The sequence below is a fragment of the Dendropsophus ebraccatus genome, chromosome 7, assembly GCF_027789765.1.
Source record: "Dendropsophus ebraccatus isolate aDenEbr1 chromosome 7, aDenEbr1.pat, whole genome shotgun sequence".
NCBI classification, from domain to species: domain Eukaryota; kingdom Metazoa; phylum Chordata; class Amphibia; order Anura; family Hylidae; genus Dendropsophus; species Dendropsophus ebraccatus.
The window spans coordinates 35,993,354-36,012,799 of record NC_091460.1 but is presented as its reverse complement, the minus strand read 5'-3'; the positions used below and the strand labels follow the sequence as shown (position 1 = coordinate 36,012,799).

Sequence of the window (19,446 nt, the reverse complement as noted above, 5' to 3'; positions counted from 1 at the left end):
TGTCAATGCAAGGGGGGTGGTCTTGTTCCCTTTGAATGAATCCCATTTTATTATATAAGTGAAAATGTTTATCTAGGGATATTTGCCAGATTCCTGACATCATGATGTGATTGTTTATAGAAAAGTTATTTACAGACATGTCAATGGAAATGTTCCACTGACGTGCATTAGAGACATAGAACATACTATATACCAGTCAAGAACATTCAGCCTTTTAACTTGTTCTGTTTGATGGAGAAAACACGTTTATGTGTGAAAGAACCAGGCTCCAGTACTCGGATTTCACACTATTCTCCCAAACATAAAGATTGTATCAGGCAGGGGGCTTGTGTCTGGAGTCTGTCACCATGCCGCTTGTGAAGCAGTCTGATGGCGCCCCAAACTACCAAACTGGGGTGGGGGTGGGGGGGTCAGGGATTGCATAAATACATATGTCTATTATATGGAACACTCTGAAGTTGAATACTGCAGGATAAATAACCTCATACTCTATTGGGAGAGTTTTGGGATGGCATACAGTGCCTAATCATAAAGGAAATTTAAAGGGAAGGTATGTCCACTAGGTGGCAATGTGGAGCAAGGTCTGTTCCCCTTGGAGGAGAGCAACTTTGAATATTTTTTTCCCATGGGGCACCGTATGGCTCGAGAAACTCCATATGACTTCTAATACAGATAATCTTTCTATGCATTTAAAGGGATACTTCATTCATTATTGCTACCAAAATCCCCAAGTTCAATAGTAATATAAAATAAACATAAAAAAAAATACAATAGCTCTAAAAAAAAAAAAAAAAAAAGCTGGTTAAAAGCCATGTTTTTATTTTATGGAAGCACCTCCAATTATTCATAATGGTGAATAGCTACTAAAGGGCAACTCTTCTTGTTAATGAAGTACACAGACCATCTACTGTTTTAGTTGTGGGTACAATGTAATGCCTTACTTCTCCTGTAGAGGTGCTGCAGGGAAACTACACACCTCTTGCCTGAATTCTTAATAGTTTTCAACTGATTTCTAGGGGGTGGGGGGTGGAGGGTCACTGGACACCCTTCAATCAGCTTTTTATTGAGTGATATTTCTAATGATTCATCAAAATAGATTAAAGGAATTATTCAAAAGGATAATAAACATAATATTTGCTGTGAGGTTGAACACAATCAATTGTCCCTGTTAATTATGTGCCTTGTCAAGCTGGGTAGAGGTGACTGAAGTGTCCTTCAAAGGGATGTCAGAGAGAAAGTCCAGAAATAGCCCTACCCCCACGGTCCCATTGTTAGTCCCCTATATCTACTATTTGATACTTTTGCATAGATAGATAGGAGATAGATAGATAGATAGATAGATAGATAGGAGATAGATAGATAGATAGATAGATAGATAGGAGATAGATAGATAGATAGATAGATAGATAGATAGATAGATAGATAGATATGACTAAGATGTTACTTTTAGGTTTTGATTTTGGTGGATATGTAAGAATTTTATCAATTTAATCCATTTTGGAGATAATACAGACCCGGCTAAACTGCTTATCCTCCATCTCCCTTTCACTCTCGGACACCATCACAGACGGCTTTGTTTCCACATTCCTTTTACTTTCAAGACGCAAACAGAAAACATTTCTATAACCACTGTCACTAATTCCCCTGGTCAGGGCACAGGTCACATGCCTGAGGTCAGAACCTCCGTGGCCATGATGGCTGCCATGGATATGTCTGACAAAGCAAGAGCGTGTGTGCATGAACTAACAATTCTAGAGGGTGTCTGTACATAACTAGTGACGCTTTAAGCCGACCAATGAGGTAAATTAGATATGGGAAATTTTGGATGGGGGGGGGGGGGGGGAAGTACATAAAAAAAAATAATCACTATAATAATATAAAAAAAGTGCACACAACCTAAATGTTTGCCTATAAGGGAAAAGTTCCTAGTTGATTCGTGATGACTGCAAGTGTTTTGATCTTCCAGAAACAGCGCCACACCTGTTCCTGTTCATTTAAGATAAGGTCTACTGCAATACCCCACACTACCTGTGTACAAGTGTGGCACTGCTTCCTAAAGAAATCAAACATTTTTTTTTGTCCCTGTACAACAAATACTTCTGGAATTATCCTTTAAATATTTAATGGGTCAAGAAATTGCTGGCATCCGATAGTCCGCATTTTTTTAAATTTGCGCTGCCAATGTTAGCATTATAGTTTGTTTTATACTTTCTTGCTCCTTTTGTTGTAATGCATTTCTCAGCTCCACTCCATGTGTACACAAGGGATTACGTGGAGTCTACTGGCACAGGATACAATGTAGCTACTTTCGTTATCACGTGTGTCATGTGGCCAGACTTTGACCTGAACATTCCAGGTTCGCCAGTTTTCCCATCTGCAGTCACCTTAAAAAGGGGCATGTGAATGAATTTTTGGCATTGTAGTAAAATATCACAGTATAAAGGGTGCACTCCGTGAGATTACAATGCCCCACGGGGAAAGAAAGGCATAAATGCTTAAAGAGGATGTACCACCAGGTACATCCTCTTTAACCTAAACCCACTGATCGAACGGCGCTGTGCACGGGAACCGGCCTCGGTCCGAAAAACGGACCACAGCACCGGCTTCCCCTTGGCGGCGCCGTTCGATCAGTGGCTTCAGGTTAAAGAGGATGTACCTGGTAAATAAAATTTAAAAAAATAAAAATACTCAACTCTTTGACCACTGTGGGACGTTACCAACTAGTTTACAGGTCCTGGATTTGTAGAAGGGAGTGTGAATATGCACACTTGTCAGTAAAACTGATGAAATTAGTGACCAAAAATTTGTGGTGGTACACTCTAAAAGCAAGTGGATTGGTGGAGGTACAACTGTAGGCACCCCTACTAGTCAAAGGAAAGGAAGGTAGGGGATAACTTTTCGAGCAAAATGAAGGAAAGTTGGTGGCTAGTGTTGAGTAGACTTGCCGAACTGTTCGGGTCTGGCAACCTTCTCCGAAGCCAAACACTCGTAATTTGACTCCTGGAGTCTCAAAAAGTTGGATGTTGCCATAGAAATGCATAAATACAGCCTATGACTGTATACAAGTTTTCAAGGACTCCCTTGGGTGACGCCAAGAGTCAAATGCCGAGCGTTTGGCTTCGGAGAACATTGCAGGACCCAAACCAATTCAGCAAGTTTGCTCAACACTAGTGGTGGCCATTGATTGGCAAATGTTTCACTGACTGGATTCTTTGACTCTATATTGGGGGACAAAGTAAATGGAAGAATCAGGTACATCATGCAATTGTCACATACAAAAGGTCCAGAAAAGTCAACAATCATTGTATTGAGTCAAAAACTGTATAACAGCATAGCTTATACCGCATGGCATATATATCAATGATGATGCTTCCATGTTTGGACAAAAGACCATTATCATTGACTGACACCATGTGCAACTGAATGGTGAAGGAGTTTTAGTACATGGAGGTGAAATTGGGGAGAGTCTTGGTGGTGTTGAGACTAAGGACAAACTAAAAACTAAGCATGGCCAGCTGAAGTTATTTAAAGCCATACTTCTATGTGTAATATATATAGGCCATTACGGGTCTGATGCCATCGGGAAGCAGACACCAGCTGATATCATAGACTGAATACTGTATTTGCATATTACAGATAATGACACTATTCTACATGCAAATCTTGAAAATGAGAAAATTATGGCTGTTAGTGGCAATCTGTACAGATAAATTTACCTTGATTCCTCCTATGCGATGTTCCCTTCTGAATTCTTTGCCATTTTTCAGCCAGTAGATGTTGGGATGGGGTTTGCCAGCAGCGGCGCATCGGAATCGGACAGTACTAGCAGCTGGTACGGCCAATAGCTTCTTCTCCATTTTTTCTGGTTGGGTCCAGTAGGGTGGCTCTGCATTATAAAAGATAATTGGATACGTTTTTTGTTAATTTAAAATAAATATTTTGTATTCAAAATAGATTTTTGAGTCAAATGTTTATAAAGAAGGAAAACGGCCATTGGGCAGCATGAAAGTAATGGCATATTTGTGGAGGTGTAGAAATGGATAGAGGCATGTGCTCTATACTGGATCTCTACCTGGATGTGGCGGGCTGTGGCTACCTCACTTAGTAGTTCAGGAATCAGAGGGTGCTGATGGGCTAAAAGGGACTTGGTCAACTGGATTGGTGACTTAAAGGGGTTATCCGACTCTACAAAAACATGGCCACTTTCTTGCAGAGATAGCACCACTCTTGTCTCCAGTTCAGGTGTGGTTTATAATTAAGCTCCATTCACTTCAATGGAATTGAGTTATGGTGCATTTACATGAAACGATTATCGTTCTAATTTTCACAATAACGGTCGCAAAAGCGAAAAATCGTTCATTTTGATCTTTCAACATGTTCGTAAATCGTCGTTGGCTAAAAATTCACAGATCACTTTCTGTAAACAGTCTTTCACTGATTCACCCTATGTGTGAGATGGGCTTAAGCGATCTTAAAACAAATCGCAAAAACGATTTTTCCAAAGGATATATCTTTCAGCCTCAATGCTGATCGTTATAAAAAACACATTGTTACTTCTAAATCGTTAATAGGTCGATTGGACGAATTATCGCTCCGTGTAAACGCAGCATTAAAAAACCTACACCCAAACTGGAGACAAGAGCGGTGCTGTCTCTGGAAGAAAGTGACCATGTTTTTGCAGTGCTGGGTAACCCCAAGGTGGGCATCCAAGGTACAAATACAGATACAAATCAGCTCCACCTTTTTGGAGGTGACTTTCCCTTCAAGTCGGTGTTTGACTCCAATTAGAAGAACATGACTGGGGATTTATGCCAAGGCAGCACTCTCTCCAGAAGGAGAGAGTACCCATGTTTGAGGTGGCTGGTTGTTCAGATACAGCATAATAAATAAAGAAACCTGTATCTAAATGGTGACAAATTGAAGACCTTTAGGGGGAGATTTATCAAACATGGTGTAAAGTGAATCTGGCTCAGTTGCCCCTAGCAACCAATCAGATTCCACCTTTCATTTTCCAAAGAGTCTGTGAGGAATGAAAGGTGGAATCTGATTGGTTGCTAGGGGCAACTGAGCCAGTTTCACTTTACACCATGTTTGATAAATCTCCCCCTAAAGGTGCAATCTCCCAAAGCAGAACAACAGAAACAAAAATGTCAATGATATAAAAAATAATGACAAAGCATTAGTGCAATAAATCCTAGCGTATGCAAATGGTACAAATATTGACCTTCCAGCGTAATCTCACCTCCAGTATGTATACTCTTGGATTACAGCACAGAAGTGACACAACCCATCCAGCTTATCATTCGTTTTTATTTACAGTGCAGCATTGACAAAGTCAACGCCTAAGGACAATATTGGCACAAGGCAGCTCAATTTTCAGATCGATAGCACGCTAGATGATAAATATTAGAGTTTCGTAAGAACAATGCAGAATATTCACTTATACCCAAGGCAGGGTCATCCGTGAACATCCAAATATACAAAAAAGGAAGGGGGGGGGGGGGGGAGGGCGTGCTGAATTTTTAAGCTGACTGAAAGTCGATACTCATAGGTCACACATGGCATAAAAACAAAAAAAATATAGGTACAGTGTGACTTGGGTTCCTTGGGCCCACCAGCGAAATTGTTTGAGGTTCCACTGTGAAACCTTGCAAATATAATCAATATGGATTACCCTAAGCTGCAAGTGATAGGTTCTATATGGGCTCCAAATGGGGTTGGCTTGTGCCGGACATGAGAGGTCATCATGGTCAAAACGTGGACCCATCAGAGTAACCGCTGGTATGTAGATAGGCCAATAGGATCTTAAATTGCTTTGCCTGATAGGACCCTTAGGTATAGGGCGATGGTTGAAGGGTTGCCAAATATAAGTTACTGACAGTGGTAGGTTAGCACTGAGTACTCTACGAACGTCGGGACGTCCAGTATCGGGTTTAGGTTTACATGCAAATATACTTGGTTTTCCAAATGATCACAAAGCCTATATAAAATAGGTCACAATTTTTTTTTTTCTAGAACAGTTTCCATGAGCCCTAACCATAATACCATAATACCCGCTATAATACTATGCATAGTTCACGTACAGGTAACAATACACCTGACTATGGGTGTAGTTTAGTTGATAGCAACAGTATCAATGAATATGAACATTCAGTCCAAATCCAAAGCATGTGTGAGCTGGGCAGGCTGCCATGTTCCCTATTGCTTCAGAAAACAAGTAGTAGATTGAGATCTATGGCAGAAATGGCCCCAGAGAACTCTAAATCGAAATATCGGAAGGCATTTTACCACCTTGACTTCTAACCGATGAACTCTGAAAACTCAAGGGTATACAGATACTTGTGCAATATTTCTTTTAGACAATGCGGTTCTATTATTTCAATGGTCCAGTCAACTACCAATCCATGACAGCATGTCGTGATTGTTTTTACGCCATAGGTAGAATAGTGCCCCCTTGTGGAGAGGTAATCAGAAACAGATTTGGAAATGGATTTTTAACTAAAATCAACAACCCTATAAAAAATGTTCAGAGAGTAACCGAAAAGAATTCTATTATTATTTCATATATAACCAGTAGCTACCACCTTACATTAAATAATGGATCCAAGAAAAGCAGCTTTATCTACATTGAGCAGTGGAACTATCATTACAAGGGGGATATAATAATCACACACATGCCCATGGGCAAAAAAATATGGAGGGCCTAAACTGTTATGTATGGAGCCATAGGCACCTCATGTGGTTTACCCTGGAAACTCACTTAAAGAGAAGTCCGGACATAGCCAACTGCTTAGAGACAGCAAGGGAAGGGGGAAAAACAATAATCAGAGATTGTACCACTCCCCATGCCCTCGATGTGGAGATGTTGAGTTGAAATGATGTCATGACTTAGGGAAAATGCTCGTCCCGGCTGATAGACAGCCCGCTCAGCCAATCAGTTGGGGAAAATGCCCGTCCTCGCTGATAGACAGCCTGCTCAGCCAATCAGTAACTGAAGCGGTGTCCCGTTTCAGTCACTCGCTGGCTGAGTGGGCTGTCCATTGACAGGGTCGTGATGTCGGCAGCTCAGGATATCCTGGAGCCTGGTGGGGGTCCCGGAGCTGCTATCCATAGCTGCAAAGGCATGGGGAGAGAAGCGAGTTAAGATGGTTTGTTATGTTACCCCCGTGCCCTGCCATTTCTGAAAAAAATGTTGCCGCCGGAATTCTCCTTTAAATGATGGGCCATAATATGTATAAACCAAGTCAATAATCCCTGCGTATGCCATATAAACTGTGATGCATGCAGAAGTACAATATGCCTCCATACACTTTTAGGAGAGCAGGCTTCCCTAAACAGCTAACTGGTGGGGGTGTAAGCACTTCACCAATCGGACACTGAAGGCCTATCCTCTGGATAAGCCATCAATGTTATACACATGGACAACCCCTTTAAGTCTATGAAAGTGCAAGGTTTTGTTCACATCTGTGCTGCAGGCTGAATTCGGAGCCTCAGTCACAGATTTCGTCATATTTAATGGAAAAAACAGCAATTTCTTCCCGTCAAAACAAAAGACACCAGACGCAACCCAAGTGACCCCATTATAAGTCACTGGGATCTATCAGGCGCCTTTGGTTTCAGTTATCTGACAGATCCGGCAATCAATCATTTTCATATTCTGCTCTTATTACTAAATAGAAAAAACGAATTATCACCGTAATTGTGAGCAAAACCTCTCTCGTATAACTCCATACAATTTATTATTAAAGGGGTACTCCGGAGAAATTTTGTTATACACAAACATTATAAATGACTGGTCTTCTAGTACTTATCAGCTGCTGCATGCTCTAAATTAAGCGGTATATTCTCTCCAGTTTAACACAGTGCTCTTTGCTGCCACCTCTGTCCATGTCAGGAACTGTCCAGAGCAGGAGAGGTTTTCTATGGGGATTTGCAACTGCTTTGGATAGTTCCAGTCATAGACAGAGGTGGCAGCAGAGAGCACTGTATCAAATCTGTATAATTTTTGTGATTTTTTTCCCCTCCAAGGTACCAGCTTAAGCAATAATGGTGAAGTATTTTTACAGACAAGAACATAAATATAATAATTATATATATATATATATATATATATATATATATATATATATATATATATACACACACACATACACACACAGTGTATAAATATATCTAGCTACACGTTAAATACTGTATGAACAACACTAGAAGTTGGTTAAAAGCAGTGCTGATCACCAGTTCCTAGCCAACCAGAACACATCTACCTTAAATTTGAAAAGTAACAAAAAAACTAGATACATACACAGTAAAAAAAAATTACAATATATAATAAAATAAACATATACGTACATAAATATATATGCACCACAAAGAAGCTATCAGATAAAACAACATCTCTCTGCAGTAGCTGAAATGAGATCAGCAGATTTCGGGCCACCTTAAAACTCCCATCTATCTGAAAATAAACTCTAATAATGCCAATGGTAATAAGCAGATGCTTTGGCAGAGCAGCTCATTTTTTTCCCCCCAGCGATCCAGACAAGCAGCGACAGGCCAAAAGTGGGTCCCTGCTGAACCATTGCTAACTTTTTACAATTTGACTGCTACATTTAGAAAGTAATTGTCTGTCAACGCCAAGGAACACTGCCAACTCTGTCCACGTGAGACAAACTCGGCTCGGCGGAATGACAGTAATGGTTTTCTTTGTACTTGAATCACAGACTAGAGTTCCTTAACTTTATCTGTGAAAAACTGAAAATCACTGAGGACCCTGCTGAAAGCAGGTCTGGGATTAGCCTATGGCCTCTGGAAAGAGCTAAGATTATCTATGGTACTGGGGGTAGAGAAAAAGGAGAAAGTTTGCGTACACTTGTTATGAGCAATACTAAAAAAAAAGTTAAAAAAAGGTTACAAAAATTAATCAAAAACAAAAACCCTGACGAAGATAATTGACAGACCATTGAAACCTGCCAAATGCACTGGGGGGGGTCTCGAAAAAGGAGAAAGTTTGGGTCTCGAAGAACTGGGTATAATTGTTATGGGCAAAACTAAAAAAAAAAAAAAGTAACAAAAATTAATTAAAAACCCTGAAGATGATAACTGACAGACCCTTGAAACCTGCCAAATGCACCAAAAAATCTCAGCTTCTGCGGACACAATGATACCTTTTTGTTTTGGTGGTGGTGTGTGTGTGTGTGTTGGGGGCATTTTTAATAAAATCCAAGAAATGCTTATACATAAATTGTCCATATAATGCATAGATACACCTTTGTTGTTCTAGAGGTTTGTGAAGCTGTTTGCCAAGGACTTTGGGAGGCACAATGTAATTACATGTTAAGCCCATCAGAATTTGGCAGGTACAATAAGAATCCATTACAGTTTTAACGCTTTGGTTCACTAAAACCTAATAATGATTGTTGTGACTGGTGAACAGGTGGCTATCATTGGTTCCAAAAAAAAGGCAGGGTGCAAGGTCTGCTGAGGTCAAAGAAAACCTAAAATTAACCACCTGAAGAAGAAGAAAAAAAAAAAAAAGTCTAGTCACGGCCAGTAACTTTGTGAAAAATGAAGGAATTGGTACTCCGATGTTGGATAGATTTGTACAAGTAGTAATTCTGGATACATTGAGGTTGGAATTGTTCGTGTCTTTTAAAACTGGGTATAGACAAAAAACCTAATAGAAAATACCTTTTCTTCTATTCCTTAGATCAAAAACCCAAAGGTGTCCTACAAAAACCAACCATTGTATGGTATCATCATCTGTAACCCTCTGGTCGCTCTAAATAGTTTTGGTGGAAAAAGTTAATGGACAATTCACCCCAAAAAGTCTTAGCAGAACCATGAAACTTCTATGAACCATCAAATTGTTCTCTAATGTCTACCACCCATAGGAGGAACCTATCAATGCTGGCCAAATGGTAGGCCTTAAGATGTTTTTCATTTGTTTCAGCTGATGACTAACCTCCTAAGGATACCACTTATGTAATGATTTGATTTATTCAAGTTCAGCAGCCCCAGCTAATCAAATACCGAACGTTCAGGTTCGGATCGACTCGAACCCGAACCCAGTTCGCTCATCTCTAGTAATGATGGATCCTCGAAATCAGACAGGGGTCATCTTACAACTTTTACCTAAAAATCAAAAAGCCACAATATGACTGGTTAGGCGGGGTTCACACATTGTAATTTGGTCAGTATTTGGTCCCCATTATGGTCAATGTTTCCAGTTAGGTGGAGAGTGGTGGACGTTAACCAAGACAACAAGCCATCAACAATAATAGGGGAAGAGCAGGCACTAGGTTAGAGAAAATAGAAATACCACTTTAATGATTAGTAGAGATGATCGAACCTCGGGCATGTCCAAACCCGAATGCTCTGTATTTGATTACCATGGCTGTAACCATGTTTTCCAGGCAGCGTCAGGGCTACATCCAACTTCTTCAGCCATCTTTAATCAAATGCAGAGGTGTTTGGGTTCAGACGATGTTTAAGGTTTGTTCATGTCTAATGATTAGTACTTGGTACAATATCAATATCCCTCTTACCAATCTCCAAGGGCAATATGAGTTGTGAAGAGGATTCAACCCTGCCATTGAGTGGGGAAATACATTCATTTAGACTTGGAGCTAGCTACATCCCTTTGATAGCACGATTTTTTTTCCCCATAGACCTCAAAAGAAAAACATTTTTTAAAAAAATTCTAGTAGCACTGGATACAAGGTTTCTGGGACTCATCAAACACGACAAAAGATTTCTAGGAAACCAACACGTCTTATAGTTTCTAAGAACTTGCTGAAAGAAGAAGATTCAGACAGGGTTTTTCTTAATTTTAGAGGAAAAATATTCTTTTAATGTAGTCAGGGACGACATGTGTCTCATATAGCAGAGTTACTGCACTTAAAATGACTTATCAGACTCTCCAGACTCTTTTCCAACAATCAAATCACCACTTAAATCCGCGTCTCCTCACTGGAAACAAAGTTTTATAGACCTATGAAAAAGGGAATAAATTTTAATCTGTAATTTGAAACTTCTGAAAAGTTAAGTCTATATCAAGACAAACTGTAACCAATGAGGATTCTGGGCTCCGGTTCAATGTTAAATAAGCCGTAAATCACTTCATAGGTTTCCAATACATAGATTTTATTTTTATAAAACGGAGGCGGAATATACCTTTAAGAAAGGACGCGATATTACCGCAAAAAAAAATAAAAATATATATATATATATATATATATATTATTCATACACTGCTGGAAGAAATTAGATATGTTTTTTGCTGTGACACTAAATACATGTTATCAATCACTCAAACTACTGACCTATGCTCCTCTGTAATGGAAAAATCACTTCTGAGATTCAGGTTTGGAATAGATCAGATTTTTTTTTTCTATTTTTAAATTTTTAGGAGTTTGGTTAAAATAGAACTATAATATACCCGCCTAAAAAAAAAAAAAAGACACATTATGGTTTTAACTCAGAAAAGAAAAATGCACTGCAAATAGAAAAAAAAATTGCACTGGCAGGTTCGGGGTTCGTACGAACCTAAACTCTCGGCAATGATTCCCGCGGTCTTCCACCTCCGTGGAGAGGGTGGATATAGCCGGAGGACTGCCTGGAAAACTGGGATACAGCCTATGGATATGGCTGTATCCCAGTTTTCCAGGCGGTCCTCCGGCTGTATCCTCCCGCTGCACGGAGCGACCAGACAGCGGGAATCATTGCCGAGAGTTCAGGTTCGTACGAACCCGAACCTCGGCAGGTTCGGACCGTCCCTACTAAACAATATTAATGTTCCACCCCACTTCATCACTTTATGGTTATGGTTATGGTCTTTTTTTTTCTTTTTACGGAATATATGGGTTGGATTGGCCTGTACTCTGGGATCCTCCATGAAGCCCTGGCTCTGACACAGTAATTAATAATAGGAATAAGAATGGGGTTGTAAGGGTAAATGCCCATATAACCTTTGGCTATAAAAGTCATACATATTTGTAATTGACCTAGATTTAAAAAACTGAAGTCTTCCTGTACTTATTACTTGCTGTATGCCCTGCAGGAAGTGGTATATTCTCTCTAGTCTGCAGTACTCTCTGCTGCTACCTCTGTCCATGTCAGGAACCATCCAGAGCAGGAGAGGTTTTCTTTGGGGATTTGCTACTGCTCTGGACAGTTCCTGACATGGACAGAGGTGGCAGCAGAGAGCACTGTGTCAGACTGGAAAGAATACACCACTTCCTGCAGGGCATACAGCAGCTGATAAAAACTTGAAGGCTTGAATTTTTTTTTTTTTTAATAGAAGTCATTAACAAATATGAACTTTCGCACACATTGGGGCGACTGAATATTCTTCCACTGTTTTCCACATGGGTTTCCTCTGGTTAATTGGCCTCCGACTAAACACATTTGTTAAATAAACTGAGTTGGGTGTGAGACCACCTGGGGAAAAAAATTGATCTGATAATGGCAACCCATAATAAATATTTTTACGCCACCTTATTTTTTTGACAGCTCAGAAAACAGCCGAGGTGAAGGAGCCAGGTGGTTATACAGAACAGCTTCTTGCGTCATCATCTCGAGTTGTAAAACAAGAGCATCTTCTAATACAGACGTTAACTGCACCTTAACAGAATGTTCAGAGCGTTTGGCCGTAGCCAAAACCTGGCAGAAGCTTTGGATTATAAAAGCAGACATTCCCTTTCCCGTCACTAAGAACAAACCCGGCTTCAAGTGCCTAGAAGTTTTCATATACACTAGTATCGTGCCAAAACTGACAGCACCCGAATAGGCTCAGTGTAAGACTATGGCTTCCAAGACCACCTCAACGCAAAGTGTGTGACCAGAAAAAGTGTATACCGACTTCAAAACATTGAGGGGTGAGAAGTAAAACTTGTCTATAGACATAACCCCTGAAATGTAAAAAAAAAAAAAAAGACATAGGGGAGATTCATCAAACATGGTGTAAAGTGAAACTGGCTCAGTTGCCCCTAGCAACCAATCAGATTTCACCTTTCATTTTCCAAAGAGTCTGTGAGGAATGAAAGGTGGAATCTGATTGGTTGCTAGGGGCAACTGAGCCAATTTCACTTTACACCATGTTTGATAAATCTCCCTCATTATTTGAAAAAGGGCGGTGAGGCGCCTCCTTACAATCCAAGTCTGGCTGCATCACCGAAGGGATATTGGTGTACTGGGGGTGCTGGGCCACCTCCAGTGCATTGAGCGGCCCTACTTGCATATGATGCAACTGCCACAAATCACTGAAACAGGGTGGAATTTTTTTTTTAAATGGACCACACCACTGGGATCTCCGCACTTTTGCCGACCAGGTCATATAAAATAATAGTTTCACTGGCCTAAGTGGCACATTCACTTTAATGATTGGTGGTGGTCTGACTACTGGGACCCCTACCAATCCTAAGAACGCTCCATTCAATTGGATGACCTCTGTTCTTGAGACCAGTGGGGGTCCTAGTGGTTGGACCTCACTGATCAGCTAGTTATCCCCTATCCTGTGGAAAGGCAACAATGTGCGATGAGAATGCCCCCTAAAAAAAAAACAAAAAAAACTGTTTGACAAAAGCAGCCATGTTTTTTTTAATCTCAACTGGTATAAGATCTTTACAGTAGTTTAATAGGGTACTCCATAGGAAAGAAAATGTTATCAAACCAACTGGTGCCAGAGAAGTTATACATATTTGTAGATTACTTTTATATAAGAGCTCAAGCCTTCCAGTACTTGTCAGCTGCTGTATGTCCTGCAGGAAGTGGTGTATTCTTTCCAGTCTGACACAGTGCTCTCTGTTGCCACCTCTGTCCATGTCAGGAACTGTCCAGAGCAGAGAGGTTTTCTAAGGGAGTTTGCTGCTCCTCCCGGAGATTTCCTGCCGCAGACAGTGGTGGCAGCAGAGGGCACTGTGTCAGACATACAGGACAGGACATACAGTTGCTGATAAGTACTGAAAATAAACTGGAATTACATATCTGTTTAACTTTCTGACTAGTACATTTGAAAACTATTTTGAAGGGGTTATCCAAAAACATGGCCACTTTCTTCCAGAGACAACACCACTTTTGTCTCTTGAAGTGACTGGAGCTTAATAGCAAACTACACCTGAACTGGAGACAAGAGGCGTGTTGTCTCTGGAAGAAAGTGGCCATCTTTTTGTAGCATTGGATAACCCCTTTACGTACCCCTTTAAGTAATCCACGACAACCCTTTTAAGCCTCCAGAAGAGCAATAAAGCTCTATTTCAGTGCTGTATACAACAGCTAGAATCCAAACTGTACCAGACAAACTATTTCAAAAACAAACTTTTAAAAAATATGTCTAAAAAATAGAGAAAATTTTTTTTTCCAAAATGCTGACCCATAACAATGTTTCACCTTACAGCGTCTGCTTTATATTTCAGGTGAAAACCTGTCAGTAAATTCAGCAAGTAAAACAAGAGGGGCCAGTGTAAGAGGCAGCCCACGGAATTCTTTTGGTTACTGCTGGAGAAAATGTTCGATTGTGTCAGATCTGGAGGTTCTTAGCAAATGAATGGTTCTCCAAAAAACCACACGTCATCACTGATGGCAAGGACTGGCACCATCCAAGCCACAATTGCTGGCTGCCTCACTTCGTAAGAGACGTGCTGGAATAAGACTTACAACCAGAGATACGTGACCGATTTTGTTTTAATAGCAAGTATTCAGCAAGAAATACTTTGCGAGATAAATGTACTACTAAAAGTGATTCACAGTTCAAAAATATTTGGTATGCCTTGACAGGTCGCTGCCAATCAAATCTTATGCTTAACCCTATCCCTTCTGTGGTTTTTCTGCCGATTTGTCTGTAAAGCTGGTCAGAGTTATTTTAGAGTTGGTGGGATCAACCGACCCCTGTGCAAAGTTTAAAGGTGGCTAAACACCTTCAATAACTGTCTGCTGAGGATCATCCTATCCTAACCATCAACATGAACGGTCAAACATTCATGTGTTCTCTCTAGGAAGGGATAAGCCACCACCAGGCAGCTCTGGTGCTGGCCTCTTTTTCCAAGAACAAAAGGGTTCGGCGTTAAAAAACAACAAAAAAAAAAAAACTCCAACCATTCTTCTCGTTGACATCATCATGGTGGAAAGTCGGGAGGCCCCCATGCATATAAACCTTCTATAACTGATGGCTGTAATTTTCTATTACGCCTGACCCCTATCTCCACCAATATCCTTTGTTGGTGGATGGTCGGGAGAGTCCCATACACCTTTTATGGGTAAGGCTGACAAAAGTATAAAGTGTATGGTGATCTTTACATGGTGATCCAAACCAACCATCGGCAAAGGTTTTGGCACACGTCAGTATGAAGCGTATCGAACCCTAAAGAGTCTTTTGGACCCTCAAAAAAAAAAATTGAGATTTTCTTACTTTACACCAGTTTCCAAGAGATAATCACTAACAAATGTTTGATGGGCTCCAATCTCAAATATTTCGAATGTTTGATGCCCCACAATGTTGCTTCCAAAGGCTACTTAAATTAATAAACCTCTTGCCTACAGTATATTTGCCTTTATAGGGTTGGCTCATAGCCCAAAGTGAAGAGGTGCTCTGTATGACTGGCTCCCGTTGTTGTGGACCAAGGACAATCAGGTGACCGTGGTGGTCGGACCGATCAGAAAAAGTGGTCTCTGATGACATGAAGATGAGTGACAACAAGAGATGAGTGCAGCTCGAATCCGATCACTCTGCAGATGAATACTTGTGACTGAACAAGTAGGATGCAGCCCTAGGGGGTCTGGAAAAACTTGGATACAACCATAGACTGTATCCATGTTTTTTCCAAACTCCCTATGGCTGCATCCAACATCTTTACCCACTGGTAGTCGAGTTTGGACTCGAGCATGTTCGAGTGGTGCTCATCTCTAGTGGAAAGCCTTATTAGATTTATAATAGTAGTGAACATGGTTGCCACTCAACTTGCGCAAATAAATAAATTTCTAAATTTAAGTTTTTCGTTTTTAATTTAGTGGGAAATGCCCTTTACGGTCAATGATCTATGTTTTCGATACAGTAAGCATTGAATAAACACCATATGACATTGTGATTGCCTTTCCATACATTTCCTCTGTTAACAAGGAAACATCTCATAACGCGCCACAATACAGTTTTCATCTGCTGAACCCACGAGCTCCGTCTTGTTGTGGGAATAACTTAAATTACACACAGATGATATTGTACATGGATCTGTGCCTGTGGATCTCAAGGGCTAGCAGAAGAAATATTTTGCTTTAAAAGCTGCATACATTACAACATCTGTGTATGATTTGTCGGATATTCCCGGCCAAACCACCACAAGTCTGCAAATACAGGTAGAAAATCCAATGTCTTGTCGCGTCAGCCGGCATTCACCGCGCTGCAAGACGGAATTGTGCCATTACAAACATATACAAAAAGGTACATGGTATAAGTGTATATTTAATAAAGTTACACACAGACATTTTAAATTGGTAAATGACGCAAATGTACATTCTTAATTGTGTTCTTAAAAGGGGCTTTCAGACAAAATTTTATACCTTCCAGATTTACCAAAAAATGAAACAGATGTCTGAAAGTCAAAGAGCCAGTGAGAAAAGTCGGGTGGCGGTCTATTTTCTGATGAGGAAGTGGCCAACTACATTCTCAATAAAAGCAGGGACAAAGGAGTCCAAAAAGTTGACTCTTGGGGTAGTCAGCACACAGACCATTACAAATAAATCCCAATGTGTAAAAAGATGATTTTAAAACAATAGTTTTTAAAGTTTAGAAAGTCACAAACTATGCCTAAAGTGGGGAGTCACAGATAAAAAGGGGCTGCCTTTATGACTGTTACGGTAGTTTGATCTTCTGGAAAATACCGCTATTGGCTCTACACTACAGCATGAATATTAGTTCTCCATCAAACATGCTAACTAATAAGCCCTGACTACGAAAATAGTTGGGTGCACAGTACATCAGCCACCCTGAATGTTACAAAAATCTAGAAAAGATGAGCGACACATCTATCATATATATAATACACATATAGCTAGAGATAAGCAAACCTCGAGCATGCTTAAGTTTGTCCGAACCAGAGCGTGCAGCATTTGGTGACTGGTGGCTGAGGAAGTTGGGTACAGCCCTTGGGAGTCTTAGAAAACATGGGTACAGCCTATGGCTGGGTTCACACTATGTATATTTGAGGCTGTATTTGTGAGGCTGTATAGCAAGCAAAACCAGGAGTGGATTGAAAACACAGAAAGGCTCTGTTCACATAATGTTGTAATTGAGTGGATGGCCATCATTTAATGGCAAATATTTGCTGTTATTTTAAAACAACGGCTGTGGTATTGAAATAATGGCCGTTATTTAATGTTATATGGCGGCCATCCACTCAATTTCAACATTGTGTGAACAGATCCTTTCTGTGTTTTCAATCCACTCCTGGTTTTGGTTGCTATGAGGACCTGACATGAGGACCAAATACTGCCTGAAATATACATAGTGTGAACCCAGCCCGCGGCTGTATCCATATTTTCCAGGCAGCTTTGGGGCTGCATCCAACTTCTTCAGCCACCAGTAATCTAATGCCAGGTTTGGACAAACCCAAGTGTGCTTGAGGTTCGTTCATCTGTACCACATAGCAAAAGAATAAAAAACAAAACTTCATACAAAGAGGATGTGATAAGGTAACGTTACCTCTTTCCTCAGCTTCTTCATCATCATCTTCATCATCACCAGATGAAGGCATGTCTGTGAAAAAAGAGAAAAGGCTATTAAAACAAGCCCAGGAAACCTGACCTTCAAGCTGTTGGTTTGGCTGTTTGGCTATTTTTTTTCCAAACAGAGATATACATTTTTTATTTTTATTTTTCACAAAAAAAGATTGCTCAAGATTGGTTCTAAAAATATCAATCGCCTTGATGGTTTAGATTAATTTGCCAATACTGCCTGCAAGCCTGTCAATACTGCCTGTCAGCATTTCCTAATCTTTTAAAGTGACTCTGTACCCACAATCTGACTCCCCCAAACCGCTTGTACCTTCGGATAGCTGCTTTTAATCCAAGATCTGACCTGGGGTCCGTTCGGCAGGTGATGCAGTTATTGTCCTAAAAAACTACTTTTAAACTTGCAGCCCCATGTTAAACTGGCGTGGCCTAGATTGTGTATGCATTAGGCAGGCACAACCTCTCCTCCCCTCCCCTCCTCCCCGCCCTCTTCGTCATTAGTAATGCTCCAGGCTGGATCGTTAAGGCACCTGTGCAGTGTTCACAAAGGTGATGAATAGGAAATATCCTGCCAGTGGCATTCCTAATGATGAAGAGGGTGGGGAGGAGGGACGGAGGGGTGGTGCAAGGTTAGGGTACAGATACTCTAGGCCACGCCAGTTTGACACAGGGCTGCAAGTTTAAAAGTAGTTTTTTAGGACAATAACTGCATCACCTGCCGAACGTACCCCAGGACAGATCTTGGATTAAAAGCAGCTATCTGAAGGTACAAGTGGTTTGGGGGGTCAGATTGTGGGTACAGAGTCGCTTTAAGCTAACTCATCAAATTGAAAATTTGCTTCGATCTACCAGCATCAAGTTATAAAACAGGAGAAGCTGAGAAGATTGATATATAAACTTGAAGGGAAAAGATTCACAAGAACTTGTCTGAGTTTAGGAGTCCAGTGGGTGGTCCTTCTATACGCTTGCTTACGTAAGCCAAGCCTAGACTTAGCAGAGACTGCAATGAATAAAATAAAAATTCGGGAGTGAGTCCTTTCCCAGAAATATGTATACCAAACGGCACAGCTCCTCCTGCTCAATAACACACAGCCTGCTGCTTGGACTGTATTTTCAACGTGAAGGTTCCCCTTAAGCCTTTTATTTTTAAATCGTATCATTTCTCACAAATTGGGAGTTTGTTTTTAGAAAAAAAAAAAGTGGATGAACTGTTGTCTACACGATCAAAACAATAAGTTGAGGTTAAAAAACAATGTATGAACACATCAGCTATGACTTTTGGAATCATGTTTCATGGTTTCCATTGACTTTTGTGTGATTGATTTTGCCACCTTATGGTAGGAGAAGAAGCTGGTGAAGGATGTGACTTTTTGACTAAGCTCTGTAGTTTCTAAAAATGGCTACTGTAACTTGGCTACTTCTTGGACCCATCTACTTTAAAGGGTCATGCTGGCAGACAGATACAAAAAAGGAAAAAAAAATAAACAGCCCACAGTGATAGAACATGAATAATTCTTGCACAAAAAGTAATCAAATGTAATATAAGCCATGAAAAAAAAAATTCTAAAAAAAAACCCCTAAATGAATGAGACTTATGGTTGGAATATTAAAGTACACGGATCTCACAGCTAACACAATGCAGCCCGATAAAATATTCTGATATCTCTATAAAAGAAATAAGGCAGAAGCCTCGACAATGCCTGTTAGCAATTCCACAGAGCTTTGTGC

The 19,446-nt window shown here is 40.4% G+C and overlaps 1 protein-coding gene across 5 annotated transcripts in view; it reads right to left on the bottom strand.

The window, feature by feature from the left end:
* Positions 1–19,446, bottom strand: part of FGFR3 (fibroblast growth factor receptor 3) — an 85,899-nt gene that overhangs the window by 22,822 nt on the left and 43,631 nt on the right. For all 5 annotated transcript variants that reach the window (XM_069977292.1, XM_069977288.1, XM_069977289.1 and 2 more), the window contains exons 4-5: positions 17,690–17,743; positions 3,717–3,886 (exon numbers count right to left, since the gene is read on the bottom strand). In XM_069977292.1, coding sequence (XP_069833393.1) covers positions 3,717–3,886; positions 17,690–17,743 — 224 coding nt within the window. The remainder of the gene's footprint in view (positions 1–3,716; positions 3,887–17,689; positions 17,744–19,446) is intronic.